This window comes from Nelumbo lutea, chromosome 4 (genome assembly GCF_056320005.1).
Source record: "Nelumbo lutea isolate HS-2025 chromosome 4, American lotus-T2T, whole genome shotgun sequence".
In the NCBI taxonomy this organism is placed as follows: Eukaryota; Viridiplantae; Streptophyta; class Magnoliopsida; order Proteales; family Nelumbonaceae; genus Nelumbo; species Nelumbo lutea.
Window position 1 is genome coordinate 47027752 of NC_142687.1, and position 26391 is coordinate 47054142.

Here is a 26391-nt window from a genome sequence, read left to right on the forward strand (position 1 = left end):
TCATTGGGGTTTGAGTGTTCCATTTCACCCGCATCACTGGAATGGTTCTTTGCCACCCAATGGAGCTCAAGGTGAAGAGGGACAAGGGATGATGTACAACCTAGTCGTATCATTTTAATTTTGGCCTTGGCCACAATGTCTTCCTTCCTGTCTTTCATCCATGAATTTTTTTACCTGTTTCCATCCTTCCTCAGCTCTAAAGTTTTATTGAACTTAGGCCTCTTGGTTGTGTATTTTTACCTCTTTTTCATCTCAGTCCAGCCCTCACCTATGATAGTGGGGGCAATAGAAAGATTTGTTCCCCAGATAACCACACCCAACACAGAGTTCATTAATATTCTCAAACATGACATTAATGATATGTTCCATCCCTCCCACAGTTATAGGAATCTCTAGAATTAATGGTCTTTTTAAGTTCACAGTGACATGTACGCATGGAAAAAGAATTCTATATCTCTTTTTATTATAACAGGCCCAACTTGCCTAATAACATTGTTGAGCCTTTCTAGACTCCAGCACTCAATAAGAAGGCCCAGTAGGCTCACCCATATGTTGGCTTCACATCTATGGCAGAAGTAAGTGGATTAAATCCCATTTTCCATTTCATAATAACTAGGTACCGACCCCCCACAAACCATGGACCCTTGTCCATGACATATTTGTAACCAATTTTAGATTCAAATGTAATGAGTAGGAAGCCATTACCTGTGCTTTGAATGTCCACTTTCTTCTTCAACTTCCACATAGTGGCTATCTTGGCTGTTATCATTTCGACCAGCACCAGTTCCCCTAGAATTTTGGCATGCATGCATCTTTTTCATTCTGTGCTCTTCTCATCTTCATTGTTGCATAAAAAGTCCATATTGACCTTCATTGCTCTCTTCCACAAGGTTTTTTTTTGAATTTGGTTGTTGATTTTTTTCTTGAACCTTCAGTGTATCAGCTTCACAATACATATGAGGTGTATCAGTAATGGTAGGAGGGTTGACTCAGGTGTTCTACTTCGCCTCACGCTCCACTCTATTTTTATTTTTGATGGTTGCTTTTTAATTAATGTAGTTAGTTGGGAATCAATCCTTACTCATCGTGAATCTGTTCCTATCTTTTTCCTAGGATTATACCCTTTGTTCCTAACTAACTCTCCATTGGTTACTGGTAGAGGAAATCTATTTTTTTTCTAGAGGCAGATTCGAGCTGAGTTATTTGTTCCTTACAAGTCACATTGAAAACATAGCCTTTATCTTTCAGACTCTCCATTAATTTTCTTAGGTATACCCATGTCCTTAGATTCATATCTTCCCAATATTTTGTTTTGCTCCATAGTTTCCCCTCCAGTAGTGGTTATTTTTTGACTTATTGTCACCGGATCCTCATACAACCCTCTCCAGTTTGGTCCCACCCTGCTTTGGGTTTGTGGTCCCACCCCTATTATCACTTTTATATCTTTACATTTCTTGCTCCCATTTTTTGTTTGTTTTTTTCATTCAAATCCCTTAGTTTCTAGGATCTAAAGTGGTTTGGTTTTAGACTGTGATTTTTCCCCCATCAGATCACTATTCACCATGGGGTTCATAGCACAAACTGGACATGTTTTATCCTATTAAGGATAGCTTAGACATGTAACCAATACCGCATGAGAAGAGTCCTACATTGATTTGTATTTTCCAGTTTCTTATCACTTGGATTCTTTATCCTTATTCCATGTAATTGATGGCAGAGTGGCCATAGGCCCTCATTTAATCCTCAACATGTTGGAATATCCAATGACCATGTAGCAAATTCACCAGAGACAACTTCTTACTCTAGAGGGCCCAACTTCTTCCCATCCTTAGAACTAACAAACTCATGGGCATCTGGAAGGAAAGATTGAGGCACCACAAGAAGAGATCGTTGACCCAGCAGATCCTCAACCCAGAATATGATACCTGGCACCAGCTTGTTCAATTCTTAGCTGGATTATTTCTTCACTCAGAAAAGGAGTACTTGCCAATTAGTGGGCATGACAACCTTAGTGGAAGTCTAGAAAGCACTATAGGTCTCTTTTGTTTCACTCTCCATCAATGGTTTTGAAACTTAGACGCCAACTCCAAAGTCTAAGGAAGAAAGCACTCTCTATTTTAGAATACGTGCAAAAAGAAAAAACTATAGCAGATAATCTATCCGTCGTAGACGAACCAATTTCAAAGGGAGATATGGTTCTATATATCCTCAGAGGAGTCGGAAGAGAGTATGAATCCCTAGTAACTATGATCACCAAGCGATCTGACTCGAACAGGTTAAGTATTAATGATGTTATTGGTCAACTTTTGAATCACAAATCATAGCACAAGGATCAATCTAGTCCATCTGATCAGCCCTCTACAAATATAGCCTCATCGAACACCAAAACAACTTCTTCAACTCCACCTTCTCGGTCCAACTCAAATTTTGGTAGGGGTTGTGGCAGAGGTGGTCGAGGCCATGGCCAGCATTATGACAACCAAAGACATGGCCGTGATAATCCCAACCTTGTGTGCTATCTTTGCAAATTCTAGGCCATGGTGCCTAGAAATGTAGGTGGTGCTTTGATCAAACATTTTCTGATCCTGTAGCATATCATAGTGACACATCGTCTTTCTTCAATCAGCCCGGCATCTAGATTCTAGTGCAACACACCACGTCTGACCTTGACAATCTTTGGTCCATATCTGAATATGGTGGCTCCGAGAAAGTTAAAGCTGGTAATGGTACAGGTTTGCCAATTTATCATGTTGGATATTCTCGTATAATGTCCCTAGTATTACAAAAAATCTTTTGTTTGTTAGCAAGTTCACTAAGGACGACAACTTTAGTGTTTGAATTTCACCCTATATTTTTCTTATTGAAGGATCATATGGGAAGAATTCTTCTTTAGAAGACCCAATAAAGATGGACTCCCTCAATTTCCAGTTCCAACTTCATTATCTCCAAGCACTCAAGATGTTGCAACTTACATTGGTGAAAAAGTTCCTCTTACAACATGGCACCATAGGTTCGGCCATGTAGCTTACAAAGTAGTTAAACATGTCTTATCTAGATAGTGGAGAATAACTCTTCTTGTAGTTCATATCAATTAGCAAAGAGTCCATAGGTTACATTTGTCTGAATCAATTACAAAGATTGATGGTCCATTACACTTAGTTTATTCTAATGTATGGGGTCCATCCCCCACAACTTCTAATAATGTATTTAATTACTATGTTTTGTATATAGATGTATATTCCACGTTTTCATGGCTCTTTCATATTGTACACAAGTTGGATGTATTTTATGTTTTTCTTAAATTCAAAAGACATGTGGAACATCTTTTTTTGGTGCCAAGATCAGGATATTCCAATCTGACTGAGGAGGAGAATATAGATATCTCTCTCTCACTACACTAGCCTTGGCTTCTCTCCCTCACTACTTTTGGGTTAATGCAGCAAATACATTCTCAAAAAACCATTCAACCTATCTATCTATCTACCACCCACTACTCCGGGTCCACCAATGATCTCCTTAGAACAAGTGCAACCTTCCTCCACCAACTCCTCATCATTTGCATCATCAAATTCTTTAGAACCTCTGGTGCTTCATAATCGGTCTATTCAAGAGTTACTAGATTTGACACCGGTTATTCCTGCCCCGCCCATGAGATCGCGACTGGGTGCTCCACCATTTCTCTCTCTACTCATCATCCACTGCCAACTGGGCTTACTGTTGTTGTTTCTCCCTTAGAGGTTTGGCTTTCCACCTATTCCCAAGTGGCTAAACACCAACATTGGTTCCATGCTATGGACACTGAATTCAATGCACTACAAAAATATTGTACGTGGTGGCTTCTTCCCTATAACAAATATATGTATATTGTTGGATCGAAGTGGATATATAATATATTAAGCACTAGACTGGTGGGACTATTGATCAATACAAAGCCCGTCACCTAGCCTATGGTTTCACCCAACTTTCGGATATGGATTTCTCCGACACTTTTAGTCCAATCGTAGAACCTTCTACGGTGCGCACTATTTTGCCTTTAGCAATGTGGCCCGTCTCTTTTTATCTATTCCAAGAAAGGTGATTGTGTTTATTTGCTCATCTCTGTCAACCATATTCTCCTCATTGGTTATTCCTCGAGTTGTGTGGGTTCTTTCATTGCAACACGCTCTCGTTGTTTTAAATTGAAGGATTTTGGGTCGTCCTTGCATTTTTTTCTTGGGCATTGAGGCCCATCGTGATTCAGCTAGTCGATCTCTTGCATACTCGATGAAGATACATCGCTGAGATTCTTAAAAGGGCCAATCTAGAAGGGGTTAAATATTTAAATTCCCTCATGGATGCTGCTACCAAGTATTGTCGGTGTTCTACAATATCTTACTTTCACCAAACCGAACATATCTTTCATTGTGAACAAGGTATGCCAGTTTCTCCATGCTCCCATTGATGCCCATTGGACTGTGGTCAAGCGAATTATCCGATAACTGAAGAGCACCATCGAGTATATATGGTCTATTCTTCTCCTTGTCATCTCAGTTACGTCTTGAAGCTTTTTCCAATGCCAATTGGGCCAGTTGCCCTAACGATCATGCATGATCAATTGGAGGGTATTGAATTTTCTTGGGAGACCATTTAACCAGCTAGCCAGCTAGAGTGCTAAGAAGCAGCCAACTGTTGCATGATCGAGTACAGAGGCCGAGTTCCGAGCACTTACCAACACTACTACTGAGCTTCTCTGGTTACAATCTCTCTTACGAGACCTGAATGTCGCCTTGCCAAATCCTCCCACCTTGCCACTCATCCAGTCGTCCATGTTTGGATGCGCCACGTTGAGGTAGACTTCCATTTTCTCCACCATCTCATTCTTCAATGCTCTCTTACAATTCAGCATCTTCCCACCGCACATCAGTTGGCTAACATCTTCACGAAGCCCTTACCTTCTCCTCGCTTCCACCAACTCACCAGCAAGCTTCTCATGCGGTCCTACATGGATCTGTTCTTTCTGGGTTTCTTATCACTTGTATTCTCTCTATCCTTATCCCCTGTATTCTCTCCATCGAGAGTTGTATATCACTACAACTAGAAGCCTTCACATTACAAATATTAACTGGGTTATGGAGAAACAACTACCGAACCCACTGTTTAAATCTCTATTATTCAAACTGAGCCTTTCCATCGAGAGTGTTCTTATCCATATAGCTATAGTTCCTGATGGGTTCTTCAGACTGTGCATTTCGTCTGAGCTGTTCATTAAAACTTGCCTTCACTGTGTCCACCGTTACAGATTTATATATACATATACCTGTCTTTTTCCCTTTTCTTCCTCTTGCCCTTGATTCCCATTGCTAAGTGGAAGGCCACCAGGGATTATGGATTAGTTGAAATCTAGAAAGAAGATCATTATTGAGCGTTTTAAAAGAAAGTGAGGAACTTTCTTGATGCCTCGATAATAAAAAAAAATGAAAATTTGAATATAACTAATGTAACTAACATACATAACTCGCATAATTAATATAACAAGAAAAACTTACATAACTGACATATATAAAAAATTTACATAAAAATTAGCATACCCATTATATTAAACAAATTAAATATTAAGTATGATAAATAAGGATTTTCTTATTAATGATGCAAATGAAAAACCTATCAAAGTACTGCTCAAATTTCATTTGACAAAGCCTAAACATCAAAGGAGGCCTTCCTAGTGTTTATTTTAACTGGATATTTTATACTTTTTTTCGCTTCTTGGAGTTACATAGGTCATCTCTTATTTGCATAACCCCCAACCGTGGTGAAAGCAGGATTCGATCCGAAGGCTCAACTACAAAGTTACCAATTGAGCCCACCATCAGTTGGTGATATGTTATACCTCATTTGTGACATGATCTGCTAATAAAAGCCAATATAATAATCAGCAAGGAAGTTGATGATCATGTCGCTTTGCCTCCTGAACTCCTGCAAAACTAACATAACTAAAACTCATAAACTTGCACACCTGACAAATATTGAAAAAAATTACATAAGAGATTAACATGCCCATGGTATCATGTATTCATAGTATTAAATAAAAAATAAGTATGGTATAGGAGGATTTTCTTAGGGAAAATTTCCGATTAGTATCCTGTATTTTGAGCCTAGTGCCACTTTGGTCCTTGAATTTTAAAACTGATAATTCAGTATCCGAACTTTCAAAATGTGTCAATCTGGTACCTGTCGTTAACCAATCCATTAACCAACCATTAAGTGTCATTTGAAAGACAAAAATGCTCTTTGAGTGTCATTTAATTTTCTTTCAACTATCCACATGTTGATAAAAATGAATAGTCTCAAATCCTTGCTTCTTCTATTCAAGAAAGTTGGGGTTACGTTTCAGTGGGTATTCTGGTGATCCCAACTTTCCTTAACAGAAGAGGCAAGGATTTGAGATTGTTTATTTTTTGTCAATGTTTGGATGGTTCATAAAGAGAATTAGATGACACTCAAAGGGTATATGTGTCTTTTCAAATGGCACTTAACGGCTGGTTAACGGGTTGGTTAATGGCAAGTATTAGATTGGCACATTTTGAAAATTCAGATACTAAATTTTTCGCATTTTAAAATTCGGGACCAAAGAGGCATTAGACCCAAAGTACAGGGTACTAATCTGGAATTTTCCCATTTTTTTATTAATGATGCAAATGAAAAACCTATCTGGTTCAATTTAATTCATTTAACAAAACTTGTATGGATATTTTTATATTTTTCCCTTTTTTTCTTTTTTCTTTTTTTTTTTTTGGTTTATGATAGTTTGCCCCACTTGGTGGCAGCGGGATTTGATCCCAAGGCTCAGCTACAAAATTACCAATTGAACCCACTATTAATTGGTGATGTATTAATTATACCTTATTTGTGACATAATCCACAAGTAAAAGTCAAATAATAATCAGCAAGTCAAAGATCATGTCACCTTGCCTCCTGAACTACTTTGGGTCTGGAGACTAGGGGAAAAAAAAACTTAGAAAAGTAATGTAACTAACATATATACTAAGGCTATCTTTAGGAGTGGTTAAAAATAAGTGTTTATTCCAAAAAAGTACTTATTTGGGCTATGACCACATGCACTTATTGGTGTTTGAGGAATAAGTGGTTATTTTAAAAATAATGGCTTATTTTTTAAGCCTAAATTTCTAACTTTTTTTAAGTGATCATACAATAAGCAGTTATTCATTTTTTTTTTTCTCCCAAAATTGCTCCCAGTACATTTTTAGAATACACCTATACCCTTTCAATATTGTTACGTTTAGCAACAACATTGTTACTTCTGTGAAAGTAAAGTACTTTTACAAAAAGCATTTTTATAAAAGTGCTCTTATAAAAGAACTTTTACGAAAGCACTTTTATGATAGTACTTTGACATGAAAGCATTTTTATGAAAGTACTTTTACATGAAAGTAAGGTTTAAAATATTGATACGCCGATAGGGGCATATCGAGCGAATCGATACTATTTTTTGTTTACTTTTTTTTATTTTTTTCTAAAACCGGTTTTGGGCTCCTCCACCCCCTGAACCGGTCAGACCCACGATACACCCACTATAAGGGCATACTGGAGGGATACTGGAATGATACATATCATCTATACGGACCGATACGTGTCAATACCTTGAACCTTGCATGAAAGCACTGTTACAAGAGCACTTTTATAAAATCACTTTTACAAAAGCACTTTTATAAAAGTACTTTCACTTTTGTGAAAACACTTTTATGCCAACACTTTATCAAAGTACTTTTATGAAAGCACTTTTGCGAACTCACTTCTATCAAAGTAATTTTATTCATTCACTTTGGATTGAATGTTTTCAAAATTTGAAGAAAAAATGGGCAAAAGAGTCACAAGTGCTAAGTGCTTGTTGGAGAAAAAGACCACCAAATGCCCAATATAAAATAAGTGCTTATTTTTTTTAATTAATAACTTGAAAAAGCTAGTTGCCAAATGCAAATAAGTGCTTATTCGAATAAGAACTTGTTTTTAAGCACTTATTTTAACATAAGCACTCACAAACATGGCCTAACATGCATAACTAACAAAACTAATATACACAAAAAAAAAACTTATAAAATCTACATAATCAACATATATACAAAATTAACATGCCCATGATATTATATATTCATTGTATTAAATAAGAAATAAGTATGATAAATGAGGATTTTCTTATTAATGATGAAAATAAAAACTTATTAGAGTGTTGCTTCAATTTCATTTAACAAAGTTTATACATCACAGGAGGCCTTACTAGTGTTTATTTTAAATAGATCTTTGGGTTTTTAGCATATAAGGGCAACTTTTGGGGTTTAATATCAATAAAAGTAATATATTTAAAAAAAATCAAAAATAGCTTAACTTTTTAAAAGTAATATCAATAAAGGGAAAACACTGTTCATCTTCTTCTTCTTGCCATTTGTTCATTAGAACCGTCGCTTGCCATTTGTTTGACCTAATCAATTGGTTAAAAGTTAGATATTAATTCCCTTTTTTTCTTTTTTCTTTTTTTTGTATTTTTAGCCATTTCCATAGTCAATAACAATAGTTCTCATTTATCACACATTATTTTGATGAATACATGATATTAAAGACAACTTTTCTACAAAAGCAGCTAAGTATTGTTGTCACTAATAATAATATATTAATAAGGGAAAATCTCTTAAAATGCCCCTAAGTTTTAGGAAACTGACTTATTCACCCCTATTGTTTAGAAATTGATGTTAGTAGCCCTAAGTTTTCTAACAATTGACTAAATGCTCCCCTATCACTAGTATCTTTTAATATAGATATGAAAAAGATTATTTTACCAATCATTTTTTTTTTAATTTTCAAAATGAAACACTTCAATAAGCATGCAACATTTGAATAACACCTTGCTGATCTTCTCATAGAAATTTTCTCCATTGGAAAAGCTTTCCAATAGATAAAGATGTCCAACGAAACCATCTACAACCCAAAAACTAAATGGAATCATCTCCCTTTTTGGTTGCTCCAAAGTCCTCTAAATAGGTGAACAGGAGGGACCATCTCCCAACCAAAAATTAGATTTTAAGGATGTCATCATAGCTTTAGCTCCATGGCCATGGCCATGTGTTTTTGACCTTCAACGTAATAAATGCTGAATGATGTGTTTTTATCCACAAGGTAGATGTTGAAATTTTGAAGAAAAATGGAAGGCAAAATCAACCATAAAAGGATTATATTGGATTTAAAAAATATATATATCTATACATCATGTGATGTCATATTGATCAGATTGATAAAACACTAACAGTGCAGGGTTTAGCCAATTATCAGAAAACTTGAAAATACCTAAACAAGGGTAAAATTAATCAATTTCCTAAAACTTAGGAAGTCCTTCAAAAAAATTTACCCTAATTCTCATTTTATATTTTTTATTTATCCACTTTATATTTTTATTATTTGACTTATAACTAAACTCGTTTGACCCGGATGGTTGAACCACCAACTTACCAATGAGAGGAGAAAGCAGTTGCCTTTCCCAACGTCCACTCCTGGCTGACTATTCTTCATAAAGGACTCGTACAAAGCACAAGCAACTAAATCCATTCATATTTTTCACCTGGTTCACAATGTTTCATGTTTCATTCTTACCCCTGATTTTTGTATTGACATTTACCAAAAATGCACCCGTGTCAATTAGCATCCTAAACCTGCACCAGTTTGATTTCATTTCGTGATTTGTATACCAGTAAATTCAGAAAAGCAGAAACTCAACACATGGCTGCATGTATGGGTCCAAAAGGGCTCTCGTCCTCTTACCGCTGGCTCCCTTTAATAGAGTAAGATTCAGCCCAAAAGATGTTTGCCACTTGACCATCAGTTCATTCAACTGTCATTTGGAAACTCTAGAAATGGTGGAGAGGTCTATACTTGGAGCCATTGAACTTGGCTTCAGGGCCAGAGGCCACCTCATTGAAAACCTAATAATATTAGGACTTGGTAAAATTTGAAATTCAAACATCAATCAATCCATTATCTATGTTAGGACTTGGATAAACGAATGAAAATAAAACCCTAATGTTGTAAAACACCCACATCATCGAGAAAGTTTGCTCGACTGCTTTCTTGGAGCTCAGTTCTAACCAGCATGCATGATCACCTTCGGAAAAGGAATATTGTAAAATCATGTGGACGCATAACCGATTTCAACCATCCCATTTCCCCTTGGAAGGGAAACAAATTGAGAACAGGCACACAGTTCAAAGCAAAAAAGATTCTGCCATCCGTTCCCTACCATTTAAGCCTATTCAGTTTACCTTTTTGGTGACACTGATGGAAAATAAAAATTGAAAAATACAATAAATTCAAATTGCAGAATCAGTTATATAGAGAATTTCGAATCCTTGGAAAACGCAAAACATTAAAACTGGCACCGGTGAAGCAAATTTTAACCTAGCAACTAGCATGTAGAGGAAACGAACTACTCCACTTCAGCCAAGTAATCATCAATTTCAGCCGGGGTCAGTACTCTGAAACAAACCACCTAGAAATATCAGTCTTCCCTCAGCAAAGAAATACAGTTGATGCAAGATATTCATGAGACGAATAGAATCAATGCTCAAAAGTGAAATGAACTTGTAATACACTGTCCGCATTATGCTTCTATTTTTTGGTAAAAGAAGTGGAATTTTAATTTCTAGGTTCTATTAATCTCTCAGATAACAAAAACAGCCGGAGTTCATTCAAATAAACCATCTCGGATGACTTTAAGCATTGCATTGCTTTTCTTTTCTGTATTCGACCGTCAGCTTCATGCTGAACATGTCCCAATGCCTGGATTCTTGGGGTGCTATCTTTTATCTTACACTTCAATAAAATTTCTATATATGATATCGCCACCATAATAGAATCATTTCTTTTTAGCGGGAGAAAAAAGCATAATAAAATCTATTAAGATGCAGACCATAATATTTTTATAAGTGAGGCCAGAAAGTATAGCTCAAGACGAAGCCCCTTCTCTTCCCTCCCTGGATGAGTTATGTCCAGTTCATTCATAAAGGGGCAGTTCCCCATACTTTCCCTCAAGAAGATGGGCTGAGAACAACTCCAACACAAGCTCCATCCACAGCCAAAAAAAGATACAGAACATAATCATAAATATGACAATTTATTTACATAAGAGGAGCACTTCTAGCATAGCACAATTTCTTCAAATATTTAGTGCATTTTATTCCGTTAGTAATAGTTAGGCCACTACCTTTCTTACCTTGGGTAAATTAATTTACCCAGGTAAGTGTTTCCCGCAGATAAAATTTACTTAGGCAAGTTTATTTACCCAAGTTCTTTTGAGTTTGGATCTGCTCCTCACAGAGCATGCCTAACACCATCCTCACAGTGCATCGCAGCCATGCATTGGAAACATCTTCCCATGAATGATAATATCAAGTATGGGAGATGTTCTCAACGGACGGATGATTTGTGTTGTGAGGTTGGTGTGAGGCACGCTCTGTGAGGACCAAAATCTGATCTCTGTTCTTTCTGTTGAAATTTACTCAGATAAATGAGACACCCCAACTTACCCATGCTCTTTCACCTCACCAATTTTCCTAGGTAAGATGACCATTTTTTTCTTCTATTGCCAATTTTAAATAAAACCTTATCCAATAAATCAATAATCCTGAAGGATTATAATCATTATGCTTGCAACTATGTCATAACAATTTTTGTTTCTTTAAGTTTCAGCCACATAATAGACTAGCTGAGTGTTCATTAATGAGCAAAAAAGAGATTATTGCAACTTGGTAATCCTTTAGGGGTATTTTTGTCTGATTAAAGTTGGTCTATTGCTCTCCACAATGGAAAAGTAACTTACCCACCTCTGAGGTGGGTAAGATTTTCATTTTCCCAAGTAAATGGTCAAATTATTTACCCAGGGGAATGTATCTTTTCCATGGGTCCTACAAACATTTGCAAGAGAACATGGGAAAGTTGTCAACTTTCCCAGTCAACTTTCCCACCTCAAGAAAGTGGCAAACGAACAGGGTCTTAATGGCTTAATGTAATAAAAATAAAGAAACTGCATACAAACATTTGCAATAGTCTAGGCATCTCCCTAGTTGTGTGAGACATGGGATGAAAACAACACTAACTGCAGGCTTCATGATATGGCAAGTGGGGCTTATGCAAACCCTGCCCAGTCCCCAATCTGTGTCCCAATAGGCAATCACCCAACTATTCAGACCCCCCCCCCGGAAAGAAAAGTGAATGCCTTGCCTCTTTAACTCGTAATTATTCTCTATAACCAGTGTTCCTTGTTTAGCTAATTCACTTATGAAATACCAGATTGTGTCTATAAACTACCATAGGATGTTTTACTTTTACCCAAGTAAAAGTTGTCCGCTGTCACAAATCAGAGCTAATAATTTCATCAAAATAGTAGGGGAAAGCTGGAAAGGGAGACAAACAAGCATTTTAAAGTATATTTACATGCTAGAGGCAGCCAGACTTTGACATCTAATATGAACCTCATTCAGATCAGCAAACTCTACATCTGATTCTTTAGCAAGAGGAAATAATAGGGATGACCTGTATTGGGGTCTCCCATGGAGGAGCCGGGGAGGGCAACACTATCTTTTGAGATACATTAGTTACCATCAGGTATAATCATAAGCCAGTTTTAAGCAGCTAGCTCTTATTTTATTTACTTTAAAAATTCCGGTTGATCTGTTAATTGATCAAAAAGGAGGGCATTTGTTGATCGCATGGGATTTAATGCCCTTGAATGAAGTTCAGTACAGAAAATTTCAACAAGAACGGACATTCTATAACCACGTCAAAGGAACTAAAAGACTTGCCTGAAGTTTCTGTCAGTGCCAATTATCCCAATCTCAATATTTTTACCAGAAATCTGTCCTTCAAACCTACAAACATGCAGAACAAGTCATCAGTAGGAATGGAATTAGGCTTCAAGCAGAAGAAAGAAACAAGAGCAGCAAGGAAAAAAAACATTCATGATTTTCTTTTTATTCCTTATTCCTTCCTTTTTTTCAATGATTAACAAAATTTCATGCAAAGGTACAAATATTGGGAAGATTTAAAAGAAGCCATTCACAGTTAAGAACTTATTCATATCCAATGGATTATCTTCTAGAAAAAGTCTAAGATATGTTTTCTTTTTCAATGTTAGGTCAAGCATTACCAATAGTAAAAAGAGCTACCTAACCTATAGGCAATTATCCCCTACTAGCCACAGTATACAGAAATTATGAAACAATATTAATGGACACAAAACTTAATTAATTTGGGGATGGCTCTACTCAAAATGAGTAGGGCATGTATCCCAACTAACCAAATAAAATAACTTCACTCATAAGAGCTGAGCAATGGTTAATGCAATGGGATCACTATGTGGCCTACATCTACCAAGTGGAACTTGTACAATCAGCTCTTCTCTTATGCATGTCTACAAAATATATATAGTACATATACAGCAACAGCCCTTCCCAACTGATAATCACATACGCTGTTATCTGTAAAACAAAAAATTAAATATACCCTTCTTTTAGTGTCAAAATAGCCGTGTGAACCGCATCATCTAACTCCATATCATCAGTGTACCTACAGTAGAAAGGAAATTTTAATTAACATTGTTTTTCTACCGACAAAAGGACAAAAAGTTCCATAATAAGGACAAAAATAAGCCAATGCACAATACTCAAGTCTAGATGAAAGAAATTGCAGGTTCTGTTTTGAAAGATGGAAATCTAGCAATACTAGTAGTGTTAAAAATAACATGTACCTTCAAAGAAGGGTAAAAGACTAAAACTTCCCTTGACATGTACACCAAGTACTAAGACCCCTCTACTTTTAAAATGGACCAAAACCTCCCCTATCAAAAGAATTAATGGTTGTTTCTAATGGACAAGTCTAAATGTCTAATATACCCTTACAGTATAATCAAATTATAGTATTATACATGAGACTCTTTGATCATCTTCAACCTTGGACCAATAGTAACTGCCACCATCACTGCTGCATCCATTATCATTAAAAGAACCTTGTGCAAGAACAATAAAATTCTATTCTGGCCTTCAAGGACGGAGCTCCAAGTCCTCTTGAAATGGCTCAGACTTTGATTTTGTGGTGCTGATCAGTGTCATCACTACATTTCTCAACCGCCTATGCATGTCACCTGTCACTACGCATCGGATTTGGATAGCTACATTGGAACAACTTGTTTTCATTTCAATGAATGAATTGAATATCTTTCCACAATAGGAGAAAAAGAAAGAATGGAACTTGAATATCGTTTAGCTCCTGATCACATGAAACCACAATAGGAGAAAAAGAAAAAATGGAACTTGTCTTTCCACGCTAACTAATTAAAATCCTAAATGCTGAAATATTAAGTTGCCAGTATAGTTTTATGATGAGCCTCCACAAAACTGAAAACCAGCTAAGATAATGACAAAAACCCATTAGCCAATATCCCTGAAAAACAGTCATTGCTTTACAGATAACCAGTATTAGCAAGATAATGGGAAAAACGTTTGTGAGGGGAGGTATTTGTCCAACGACTTTATAAACATATTAGTGGCAATTAAAAGGATAATATTGGGTTTTTGAAAATATTTAACCACACAAGAGGTTATATGCAATTGGATTTTAACGAAGGGGAGGTTTGTGTCTGATGGCATCACACACTAGGGGAGGTATTAGTCCATTTTGAAAAGAAAGGGGAGATCTCAGTATTTAATGTAAAACTCAGGGGAGGTATAAGTCTTTTACCCTTCAAAGAATTAGACCTACTAAAGTAAAAGAGACATTAAATAAGATGAAGAAGGAAAAGACATTAGGACTCGTGGGATTCCAATAGAAGTGTGGAAAGGTATGGGAGAGGTGGGCTTGTTATAGATGAATAAGCTATTTAATAAGATGGTGAAAAAAAAAGAATATGACTAATGATTTGAGAAATAGCAATATAGAGCCTATACTTAAGAACAAAGGTGATATGCAAAGTGGTAATAACTATAGGGGGATTAAACTCACGAGCAACACTATGAAACTTTGGGAGAGAACAATTGAACAAAGATTACCACTTGAAACTAATGTATCAATGAACCAATTTCACTTTATGCCAGGGAGATCAACCATGGAGCTATATTTCTTTGAGACAATTGATAAAAAGTTCAAAAAGAAGAAGAAAGATCATCATATGGTGTTCATTTATCTAGAAAAGACATATGATAGAGTTGCTAGAGAGATAATATGGTGAGTTTTGGAAAATAAAGGGGTTAGAAATAAGTAAACAGACCCCATTAAGGATATGTATGAGGGGGTAATAATCAATGTTAGGAACACCGGTGGAAGAGACTTCAGATTTTACAATTACGACGGGTCTTTATCAAGGTTCAGCACTTAGCCCTTACCTATATTGCACTGATCATAGATGAATTGACTAAGCATATTCAAGAAAATGTTCCATGATGCATGTTGTTTACGGATGACATAATTTTAAAATAGGCAAGACTAAAACAGAGTATATGACATGCGAGTTTAGTAATTACAGGAGCGCAAATCAGGACACACTTGGGACTGAAAACCAAAAAATAACTCAATGTGAACAATTCTAGTACCTTGGTTCAACAATTCATAACAAGGGAGAGATTAAAGACGTCGCTTACAGATTTTGAGCAGGATGGGCAAAATGGAGTGGTTCATCTAGATTAAAAGGAAAATGAGTGTGGCAGAAATGTGAATGCTAAGGTGGATGAGTGTAAAAACTAGAAAGGATAGGATTAGGAGTGAAGTCATCCATAAGAACCTAGGAGTAGCTCCAGCAAGTCATAAAATGAGAGAAAGTAAGGTAATAGAAAAAAGAATATGTTTTGAAGTGGTCCTATAAACCTTAAGATTCAGAACTTTATAATAGAATGAGTTAATGAAAAATCTAAACTCAAAAAAAATGTAAGTGGTAGTAATAGATCAACCAAATTTTATATAATACACAAAAAAACTAATGTTTAACTTCATGTTTTAAATGTATATTGAGCTGCTCAAAGTGGTAATCATGTAAGTTAGGCAAGCAATAACATTGTTACTCCACATATCTCCAATATAGTCACCAACTTATGTTATAAAACTATCTCCTTATAGTGCTGTGTTGGAAGTGTTCACTGGGGAATATGTCAATTCCAGTAAAGTTTTACATTGCTAGCCATGGAAGTGGAAATGGAAATATGTCGCGGAAACTATCTACTGTACTCCACAAAGTGCTGATAGTGTTCATTGAGGAATACGGCAATTCCGGTAAAATTTCGTGTCACTACCCATGGAAATGGAAATGCCATAGAAATATTGTCACCAACTTATGTTAAATCATGATGCATAGAGGACCATAAACAGTACCAGTTAGAACTTAGAAGAATTGATTTGTCACAAGTTGAAGGGGCTACAAGAGCTAGGGATAGACAAAGGACATGAGTACAAGTAATAAGAAATGATTTAAGCACTAATAATTTAACAGTGAATATGGCATTAAATAAAACAAATTGGCAAAACAGGATTCATGTAGCCAACCCCATATAGTTGGGATGATGATGATGACATTGTTGATTATGTAAAAGCTAAATAGCAAAGAAAAACTGCAACCTCAAAGTATCCATTTTGGCTTACTAAATTGACTGCATTAATGCATGAAGAATACTCTATCAATTTAAGTAGAAGGGTTGATCGACCTTCGTAATTTTTTATGGAACATAATAGCACAAACTCAAACCAAGAATAGAGGAGCCACCTAAACTACTGTGCTCAGAATGTTGATGGCATCCCATATCTATTTTGAAGTATAAAGGTACCTCTTCTCAAGAAATGTCTTTGCATTGGAGACATTCTTTCCCATTGCCGAAGCCTTCCATGAGAAGTATGAACCAGATGGATCCACCTGGAGAAAAATTAAAAAAAACATAAGCAAACTGTAAAATTCATATCTTTGTGAGTATGTCAAGGTTGCAGGCATTAACAACTGAAGTAATGACCAATGACTAATAAAGCTATCTGATAAACATATCAAATCTAAAAATAAGCGTATAAAAAAACATGAAAGAAAAGAGGCTAGTTCTAACATTTTTATGGGTAACTGGCCCTAACATTTTTTGGATAGCCGGTTCTAACCTTCTTTTTCTGTTTTCTGTTTATGACTTGTATTTCTTAGGCAAGATAACTTATCCCCTGCATTACTTCTAACAGATTAAGACAATTTCTATTTAAAATAAGTAAAAAGAGAGGTACCAAGGAAGGAAAAAGGCAGGGAAGTTGCTAGTCCAGAAATAGCTCCCCAATATACAAGGTTCCCTAATAAAACTATTACCTGACTCCTAGATCAGTCCCCAAGTATAAATCAGGTCTATTGGCTACTTCCTTAACTAAAGAAACCTAAGATTTCATTTACATTAAACATCTGATGTTTCGTAGTTTTCACATTGAAGCTCTGAGTTGAAATTGGCCAATCAACAAAAATGGTACAGTGAGGAAAATGGTGTCCATGATATGCCTATACCAAAAAATGTGTAAATATAAGGATACTTGAACCAAAGCCATTCTTTATCAAACTTGAACCAAAGCCATGGGAAGGAAGAAAAACCTTCTAGTACCAAATGGAAAGCAAGGAAGAAAAAGAAGATTAAAAATAAATTCATAGAACCCATATATATATTCATGCTAGAAAAAGATAAAATGTTACCAAGTCAGAGAGTTTGAAAAAAGTACCTGATACAGTTGGGGACCATCGTCATCAAATCCAGCAACCAGAAGTGAAACTCCAAATGGCCTTACACCACTGGCATAACAAAGAAAATAACTAAATGAATAGCATTCCAAAAATATAGTTATAGATATTACTGAAACTTGTTTAGCAGTAATGATATAACAATTTATTAAAGGAAATCAAAGATCAAGTACAAAGCAGAGCAAACAAGGAAAGAAGCAAGTAGAACTGTCCAACATAATTCCCTCATTCACCCATAACAAGAATAGACACTATGAATCCAACTATGAAGCATGGACCCTATCTTCTAATCCAGCAAAAATGATGTTCACATTGGCAGCTAATCATCTCGACTCTCAGACACAGTGGCAATAAGCCAAAGGCCATCAATCCCCTCTCTCATCCAACCCACAACAATATACAAGTCACTCATCTCAAATCTATCATATCCAAGGGAATGTGCAAGGCAAAGCCCTCTAAAAAGCAACTACACCATGTCCCTCAAAGTATCACCTTACCAACTAGACCCAAATAGGCCGGTAATACCACACCTCTGTAGCTTCTGTAACCTCAGCAAAATCATTATTAGAAAATGCTGGAACTTATCTCTAGTGTGTACTCAATGTTTTACACAAATAGCAATGATTTTGATCCGAGCACTCATTTTTCTTTTAAGACGAGGTGGAGAACTCAATTACCAGTGATTCCTAATAGCAAAGCAACAAAAACAGCAAGTGCACAATAGCCAAAAGCTGAACAAAGAAGGGAAGACCAGTGAAAAATACTACCAAATTAATTGATCAATAGAAGGACCTGGAGCCCCCCCCCCCCAAATCAGATCTGATATCCCTACTGGCACTAGCGAAGGTATCAGATAAAGCATTGGCAAATAATAGGAACCCATCTAAATGAGCTGTTCAAGAAAGTAGTTTGTGCCTTTGCTTCTCTAATGGCAAATCCAAAAGGCCATGGAGCTTCACATTTCAAGACATCCATTTTATTACCATTTGGCAGTTCCCTTCTATCAATAACCACCTCTATCCTAAAGAGAAAGACAACCTAAGCACTAGTTAACAGTTCATCTCTAAGAGAATTCCTTTACCCCCACTGGCTCTGAGAAGCTCAGTACACAACAAGAATAATGATGCAGGAGCCAAAGTCATTGGTTAAGTTGATCAGTTTTCTAATTTTTTATATATTTTTATACTTTTAGATAGCAGGGCTGATCAATTTACTAATTTCTGTACGGTCAGGCTCAGAATTTGATATGTATAGTCATATTCAGTTTGTGTTTAAAATTCCATAGCCATTGGCTAAGATGTCTAGGAATTACTTAGTTTTCTAACATTAGTGGCATGTAAAGTGCAAAAAACAGTGTACGTGGCTGTAAAGTGCAGAAACATGGAGTTATGAATCAACAAAGTTTTTCTTTGATAAAAAATAAGTGAAAAGTATTCATTAAATAAATTAAGGAAGTACAAAGAGAAGGGAGAGATAAACTCTCTTAACTCTCCCCAATCAATTTCAAAAGGTTATGACATATCCCAAAATAATTGACCTCCTCCCACCCCTTGTTTGGTCAAAGCATCAGCAAATCAGTTAGCATCTCTTTTCACTCAAATCAGATTCACTTCCATTCCCTGTGTTAACCACGTAAACCTTCTTTTTTCATTAATGTAGTCCCACCAACTGAGATCCTCTTCATTTTGAAGGAAGATTATAACCAACTTTGAATCCCCTTCAATTATCAGCTTTCAAATATTCATCTCCTTGGCCTTTTGACCTCTTCCAAAGCAGCTAGAAATTCAGCCCTCAAAGAATTTCCGACACCTCCAATTCCTGAGGGGCCCGGATTTCCTTCACTACTACCGCCGAAGTTCAGCTTAATCAAACCACTGATGAGGAGACCAAGGGGCCTCAAGAAAGGCTTACTAGGAGTAGAATTAGCCACTTCCTTCCACCTTCTTATCAAGCGTGCCTCTTTCACCCAATGGATCGCTCTTATGGTGATGACTTCGATTAGAGCATCTCTACACCTATCTGTTTAGAATCAATTGAGTTCATTTCAAGTTCTTAAGATATATGGTAAGGGTAGAGGATGTTTCCATGTCCTACCAAACACGGTTGCCTACTACAGCTATCTATGCCAAAGCTACTCAAAAACTTTATTAAAAATCTTCAATCATAGACCTATTTTCCTCAATTTGAAGTTTTTCACCATCTTGGGGCAAATTTGCAATTCATGCAATTAAACCTCTACAGTTAATACCCTTACTAATGCAAATGATATCTTCCTTTAGCCCCTAAACCTTCTCTAAACTCTATTCTAGCTAATCAACACCTTCTTAGGTCACCTTGGATCATAGTGATCCAACATCAATGACTGTAGCCTTAACTGGCTATTCTAATATTTCCACACTTCCCCAGACATTTTGCACTTCATACCAACCAGAACAATGGCAGTTTTTTTTCAATAAACCAGAGGCAGTGTCTGAGAGTGCTTATTGTTGTTTCTAAATAGGCTTTAATAAGTGCTTAGTAAATCAGCAGCTTTTGTGTGTTTGGTACTAAATTTTAAACGGGCCTTTTCTTTATAAAACCGCTTCTCCAAAACATATTAAAGAATAAGCCCAAAATTTCTCACACTTTCAAAAAGGGCTTTTGGGGTGGAAAAATATTGTTTTGTGCATTCTTTACTAGACATCCGAACAAGCTCTCTCGGGTTCTTTTGGAATCTAACAAGCAATAAGCCCAATAAGCACTTAAAAGAAGCACTCCCAAACATGGACTATATGTGATAAATGTAGTGTTAGATATATTTTGGTGTCAAGCAAACCTACAAGCTTCATTATTAAAGTGCATAATGTTTTCTTCTAAATTCTCAACAGTGAATATGTTTTTTCTTTGAAGAGTAAAAAGGAAATTTTGAAAAGAAAAGGAAAGTGAATGTGTTCTCTATTTGCAAAGTGATGTTTTGAAATTCTTAATATGATGCTTCTCATGGTATATGAAATACGCTGATGAGGAAGGCATGCAGAAATGGAAGATTTATAGCTAAGTCATTCCAAAATACTTTGACCCAATGGTTCGAGACCATGGGGTAATCCTATTCCTCAAAGAGTGGAGGCATTTGCATAGCTCCTATCATTGGATAGCATTCTAATTGTTGAACATTTGAAGAGCAGAGAACTCTGATAACCATCCTTCATGTTAGGTGTAACATGAAGAGGACATGTAGTATCTTTTAATTCACTGTAGAGTTACAGCATTTGTATGACCATTCTTTTGTGCTCTATGATGAAGGCCTTTACACAGGTTGGCTGACCCTAAATGGATTTCCATTGAGGCTGTCATTCACAGCACGAAAGGAGGCAAAATTATTTTGGAGTATTGTTCCCCTTGTGGCATGTAAAAACAGCTTCATTTGGGCTAGAATTTTGGAATAACCCTGATTTTTAATTGGTAATAAATACCCTTGATATTGTACTATCCAGATGATTGTAAAATTGCAGCATTTCTAATTTACATGCAATTTGTGATTCTAGTTCATTCAGTGTTATCTTAACATAATTTTCTTATAATATTCCATTTCTCTAATAAAATCTTCCTTTTATTTCATCAATCATAAAGAAAAATCTAATATGTTTTCTTAAGGTTTGGTTAAAACCCAGCTCCACCCAGATTTTTCATCAAGATAGGAAAAGCCCCCACTTTTGTTGTCAATTAAGTCATCCTTGGTATAGTCATCTTTCTTCCTTAATCTTCCCTTTTTTACCACATTTTCTTTTTTTCTTACAACTTTGTCACATTCTTTTAATCTTCAACTTAGTTATCTTCTATTCTTCTTCCCCATATGGATTTTTCTAATTGATTATTGTTAAATCCCCACTATATTACCTTAGCAAATTCCTCCTACAAAATTGTTTCTTGAGAGGAAAAGGAGAGGAGAGTTTGAAGAAAGTGGTTACTGGGGGAGGGGGAGAGACGTGGAACAATGAAGACGAAGGTCAGGAGGAAGGTCTTGAGGAGACGGCTAGTGTTAGTCAGTGTTTGGTTCCAAAAGATGGATGTGTGCAGGAATCTTTGGGTTCGGGGGCTTTTCTGTCCTTTGTCTCGGTTTATTAGATTTTTGGATGTTTGAGGTCTAGTATGTTGTTTCTTTTGATTTCAGTGGGTGTTTTCAGTGTTCAGTGTCTGCCTTTCTCTCTTGGGTGATGTTGCACACACACACACACACACACACACACACATGTTTTCTTCTAAAGCATTTCCCAAGTTGGTCTATGGCTTCTTTCACAGATCTATGATGTCTGTTCCTCTATTTATTATTTTTTTTATCAGCAACTCTGAAATGATTTCATTTAATAGAAAAATTATGGATACAACAAGTTGTGAAAGAGACCAGCTTTAGTAAACTGACACAAACCAAAATTACAAATGAAACCAAAACATATGTGTTCGTTCGACCCCTTGCTTAGCTAAGCTATCTGCCAAACTGTGGGCAGATCTCCTCACCCATCTCACATGGATTTGACATGTCCCTTGGCAGCCATTTAAATCCTCCTGAATTCATTCCTCAACTGCCAAATCACCCCTTCACCCTTTTTTTGATGTATACCCCTTCACCCCTCTGTAACCACTTTATCACAGTTTTTGAATCTCCCACAATGATCAGTCTATTAAAACCCAAATCTGCAGCTTTCTCAACCCCATATGCTGCAGCTAGAAACTCTGATCTTGCCACTTCACCCTGCTCCACAGGACCAGAGTACAGAGTAATGATATTTCCATCTTCATCTCTGATGCGCCCCCCCAATGCCTGAGGGGCCCAGATTACCCACACAACTCCCAACAAAGTTCAGCTTCTTCCAGCCATCTATTGGGAGAGACCATGCCTCAACAAATTGCTGTCTTGTAGATGAAGAGGCTGCAATAACACCCCAAACCCTAAAAAAGTCTTCAACCTTAAAATCTGAAAGCATCTTCAAGCTTTTCTTCCAGCAAATTGCTTTGCTTTCCTCCCAAACAGTCTAAGGTAGTACTGCTCTAGCACACCTCCACAGGATCCCACCCCTCCTTTTAGTGCCACTGATACCACTAGGGCAGAACAAGCCATCCAATCTGTCATGAGAAGACCCTGCAACCACAAAGGGAAGCAAACCAATTCCAAATAAAGCTAACAAAAGGAGAAGATATCAGAAGGTGAAAATCAGTCTCACCATTCAACCTACACAGGACACACCAGTTGGGGGACAAACACCAATTTGGTATTTTTCTTTGAAGAACATCAAATGTGTTAATACATCCATGAAACACTTCCCAACAGAAAGCACTGATTTTAGGGGAAATGGGAGAGCACCAAATTTCCTTGATTGGGAAAGGATGAGAGGAGGTGGCTATAAACGAGTGTAAGAAGGATTTACAAGAAAACAACCTGTCAGAATTAGGACTCCAAATCCTAGAATATGATCCACCTTCCCCCAAGAACACTGAAGTCAGCAAGCCTAACAGCTCAGACACTAATAGGAAGTTCAAACTCTCTGATGTTTCTGTTAAATCCCAAGCTCCAATTCAACCCTGGAAGGTGAGAAGGCTGACCTAGGAAAATAAAAATAGGCCTACCCTTGAACCTCCGAGAACCTCCTATTTGGTAATGTTGTTCATTCATTCATCCTACTAAAATATCTTCTTAAAAGGCAATTAAAATTATAAAATCAGTATTTCTTGTGTGAAAACTAAGAATTTAAGACCCTAACTTGGACTTGTTTGGGCTTGCCTCAAGGGGTGTGGCACAAAGGCAGCTCACAGAATCAGGAATGTAATATGTTTTACATCATGTTAGCTACGTTAAGTAATGCAATTGAGGAAAAAAAAAAAGAGATTGTCAGTTTTACATGCTTGAAAATGTTTTATATGTTTGATTTTATTTTTAAATTCACAGTTGAATATGCTTTACAGGTTATGTTTATGTATTTTAATTTTAGATAATAGGTTTTTTAAAACATTTATGTTAAAACTTAAAGTTTATATTTTTTTATTAATATTATGTTTAATATTTTTTACTTTTGCATTTTTTTATTTTTTAGAATTTTTTTGTGTTTCTAACATTTTCTATTTTTTAGCATTTTTTTTTATTTTTGCACCTTGCTTCAAAAAGGTGTGTACCTCGCCTTCTGCCTCGGGCACAAATTGACCTATGCGCCTTGTGCTTTTAAAATACTAACCAATTCCCAAACCCTCTTCTTCCTTCAATTTCACCACCTTTTCCCATCTAACCAAATGATCTTTCTTTTTTCCCCTAGCTCCCAAAGAAAATCTGTCATGATTTTTTTCAATTTTCCTCACTATCCCTTGTGGCATCCTGAACACTTGCATGTAGTATACTGAAGATTTGCTAGGGTATACTTAATAAGAGTTATCCCCCCCCCCATCGGGATATAGTTCCTTTTCTACCATGCCAATCATTTCTCGACTCTTTCCACCACCAGAGGCCAAAAACAAGCAGATCTCAGGTTATCTCACAGAGGTAAGCCTAAGTATTTCATTGGCCAGTCACCCTTCTCACAACCTAGGGATTCTGCCAAAAAAACTCGACTCATCCTCTTCAATGTTGGTTCCAACCAATAAGCTCTTTGACTAATTAATCCTCAAATTAGACATCCTCTCAGAGTTTCACAACCAACCTCAAGTTTTCCACCCCCATCCCTACAATCTCCATCACAAAAATCAGAATGTCATCTACAAACTGCAAGTGAGTGACCAAAATATTATCTCTCCCCACTGACCACCCTCTGAAAAGTTGTAGGCAATTTGCTCGAGAAATCAATTTGCTTAGTGCTTCAGCAATCAAGGTAAACAGAAAGGGAGAAAGGAGGTCACCTTGCCTAAGCCCACGGAATCCCTCAAAGAAATCATACAATGTCCCATAACTATGACTGAGTAATGACTAGTTTGTAAACAGCCCTTAATCCATTTACACCACAAATCTCCAAAACCACACCTCATAATATCAATTAAGAAGTTCCAATCCACCAAATCATAGGCTTTTTCCATATCCAATTTGATAGCCACTCCTTTCCTCTTTCACCAGCCATTCAACAACCTTTTCCAGCCCTTTCCAGCACTGCCACCATGGAATTGAACCACCAATACTATATTGTTTTCCATCACTAGCAAAGTTTGATTTAATACCCAATCAATCAAAATTGCATCAGTTCCCCTTTTTAAAGGTAAACCATGTTGCATTGTTAAGAGAAGATGAATGTTTAGATCAGGCTAATTAACAAAGCTCATTCATGGAGATTCAACCCAGACAACTTTGTTTCACCAAAGCTCCTTAGAATCTTCTAGTCCACCATAAGTTTGGGGATTTCCCTTGTAAATTAGTTGATTGATTTCAAATTAGATTATTGTGTAACAAGGGACTAGAAAAGGACCATTAATCTCACATTGATTTTACCTTTTTCATATATCAGTGCAACTAGTTAGTTTAAACTAGCATGTTGCAGTGCCTTAACAATATGAATGCTTTATTTGTAGATTTGTCCAGTCTTTTAGGGTCAGTTTGGGAGGAGTGCAAATACAAATATGCTCAGTGCAAAACCTTGTATACAGAATATGGTGTTTCTAAAACATGTATGCACTCCTCCCAAACTGAGCCTTAATTGGAAAAATTATGTAGCTTACTTTCCACAAATGGAGTACTAATCTTTTCAGTAGAAGCTTGCAACAAATGGAAACTATGTAGTAATAGAGGATATTAGTACCCAGATTGAGTGAACTCCTGCATAACAGCCGCCGTTTCCCTAACAAGTTGTGTAACAGGGATTTGTTCCTGCATTCACCCCATCATTATGAAGGTTAGAATTTTTGCAATCTGCAATCTGATATCACTAATAAACCATAAAGTTCAATATTAGAAAATCTTAAGTTATTTTCAGTACTAAGTTATCACTAATACACAAATGTGAAGCTGTAGAAAGGGGGGAAACTGTAAAAGAAACTAAAGAAAAACAATTCTTCATCCAAGAATAGCAGGACCAAATCACAACCCAAGCAATTTACATAGATATAGAGTTGGAGCAAAAAGCATCCTTGAATCTAATGACTAAAATGAGAAGTAAAACATAAATGGCAGCTACTGGAATCAATGGAAGGAGGGAAAAGAGAATAAAGTTATGGGAAATCAAATGTTACTTTATATAATCTGAAATACTGTTGTGCCTGCTTCCTACTTTTCCGGACCAATACTCGAAAATCAGGACCCATCCCACTGCACAAGAAAAAGAAACAAAGATCGCCACCATAAATTTCATGTAAACATGTGGAATAATAGAGAACAATATGAGTAAAATAAACGATGCTAAGCATGACAGAAACTAAGGTAGTGTTAACCACATAAGACTATTAACTAGAAACTGCCAATTCATAGTTATCCATAAGACACAGAGCTCAATGGCACCACACCTTGACAAACAAATAAATTGTCCAGAAGGCAAATCCAGGGAAGCATCCTCCAAGGGAAAAAAGGTCAGACAAGGACCGGATCATTTTAATAATAAAAAAGGGAAGATTTTCTTTTACAAACCATTTCCCCATCCTTTCCTATTAGCTCAATAACTTGACCTGTATGAAGAATTTAA

General features: G+C 36.4%; 1 protein-coding gene across 1 annotated transcript in view; it reads right to left on the minus strand.

Annotated features, from left to right (window-relative positions):
• Positions 1 to 10243: 10243 nt before the first annotated feature.
• The window catches only part of LOC148855600 (proteasome subunit alpha type-2-B), a 29321-nt gene continuing 13173 nt past the window's right edge, over positions 10244 to 26391 (minus strand). The window contains exons 5-11 of the mRNA XM_088983582.1: positions 25946 to 26021; positions 25516 to 25583; positions 17752 to 17821; positions 16838 to 16927; positions 13540 to 13598; positions 12840 to 12905; positions 10244 to 10514 (exon numbers count right to left, since the gene is read on the minus strand). Coding sequence (XP_088839708.1) covers positions 10466 to 10514; positions 12840 to 12905; positions 13540 to 13598; positions 16838 to 16927; positions 17752 to 17821; positions 25516 to 25583; positions 25946 to 26021 — 478 coding nt within the window. The 3' untranslated portion in view covers positions 10244 to 10465. The remainder of the gene's footprint in view (positions 10515 to 12839; positions 12906 to 13539; positions 13599 to 16837; positions 16928 to 17751; positions 17822 to 25515; positions 25584 to 25945; positions 26022 to 26391) is intronic.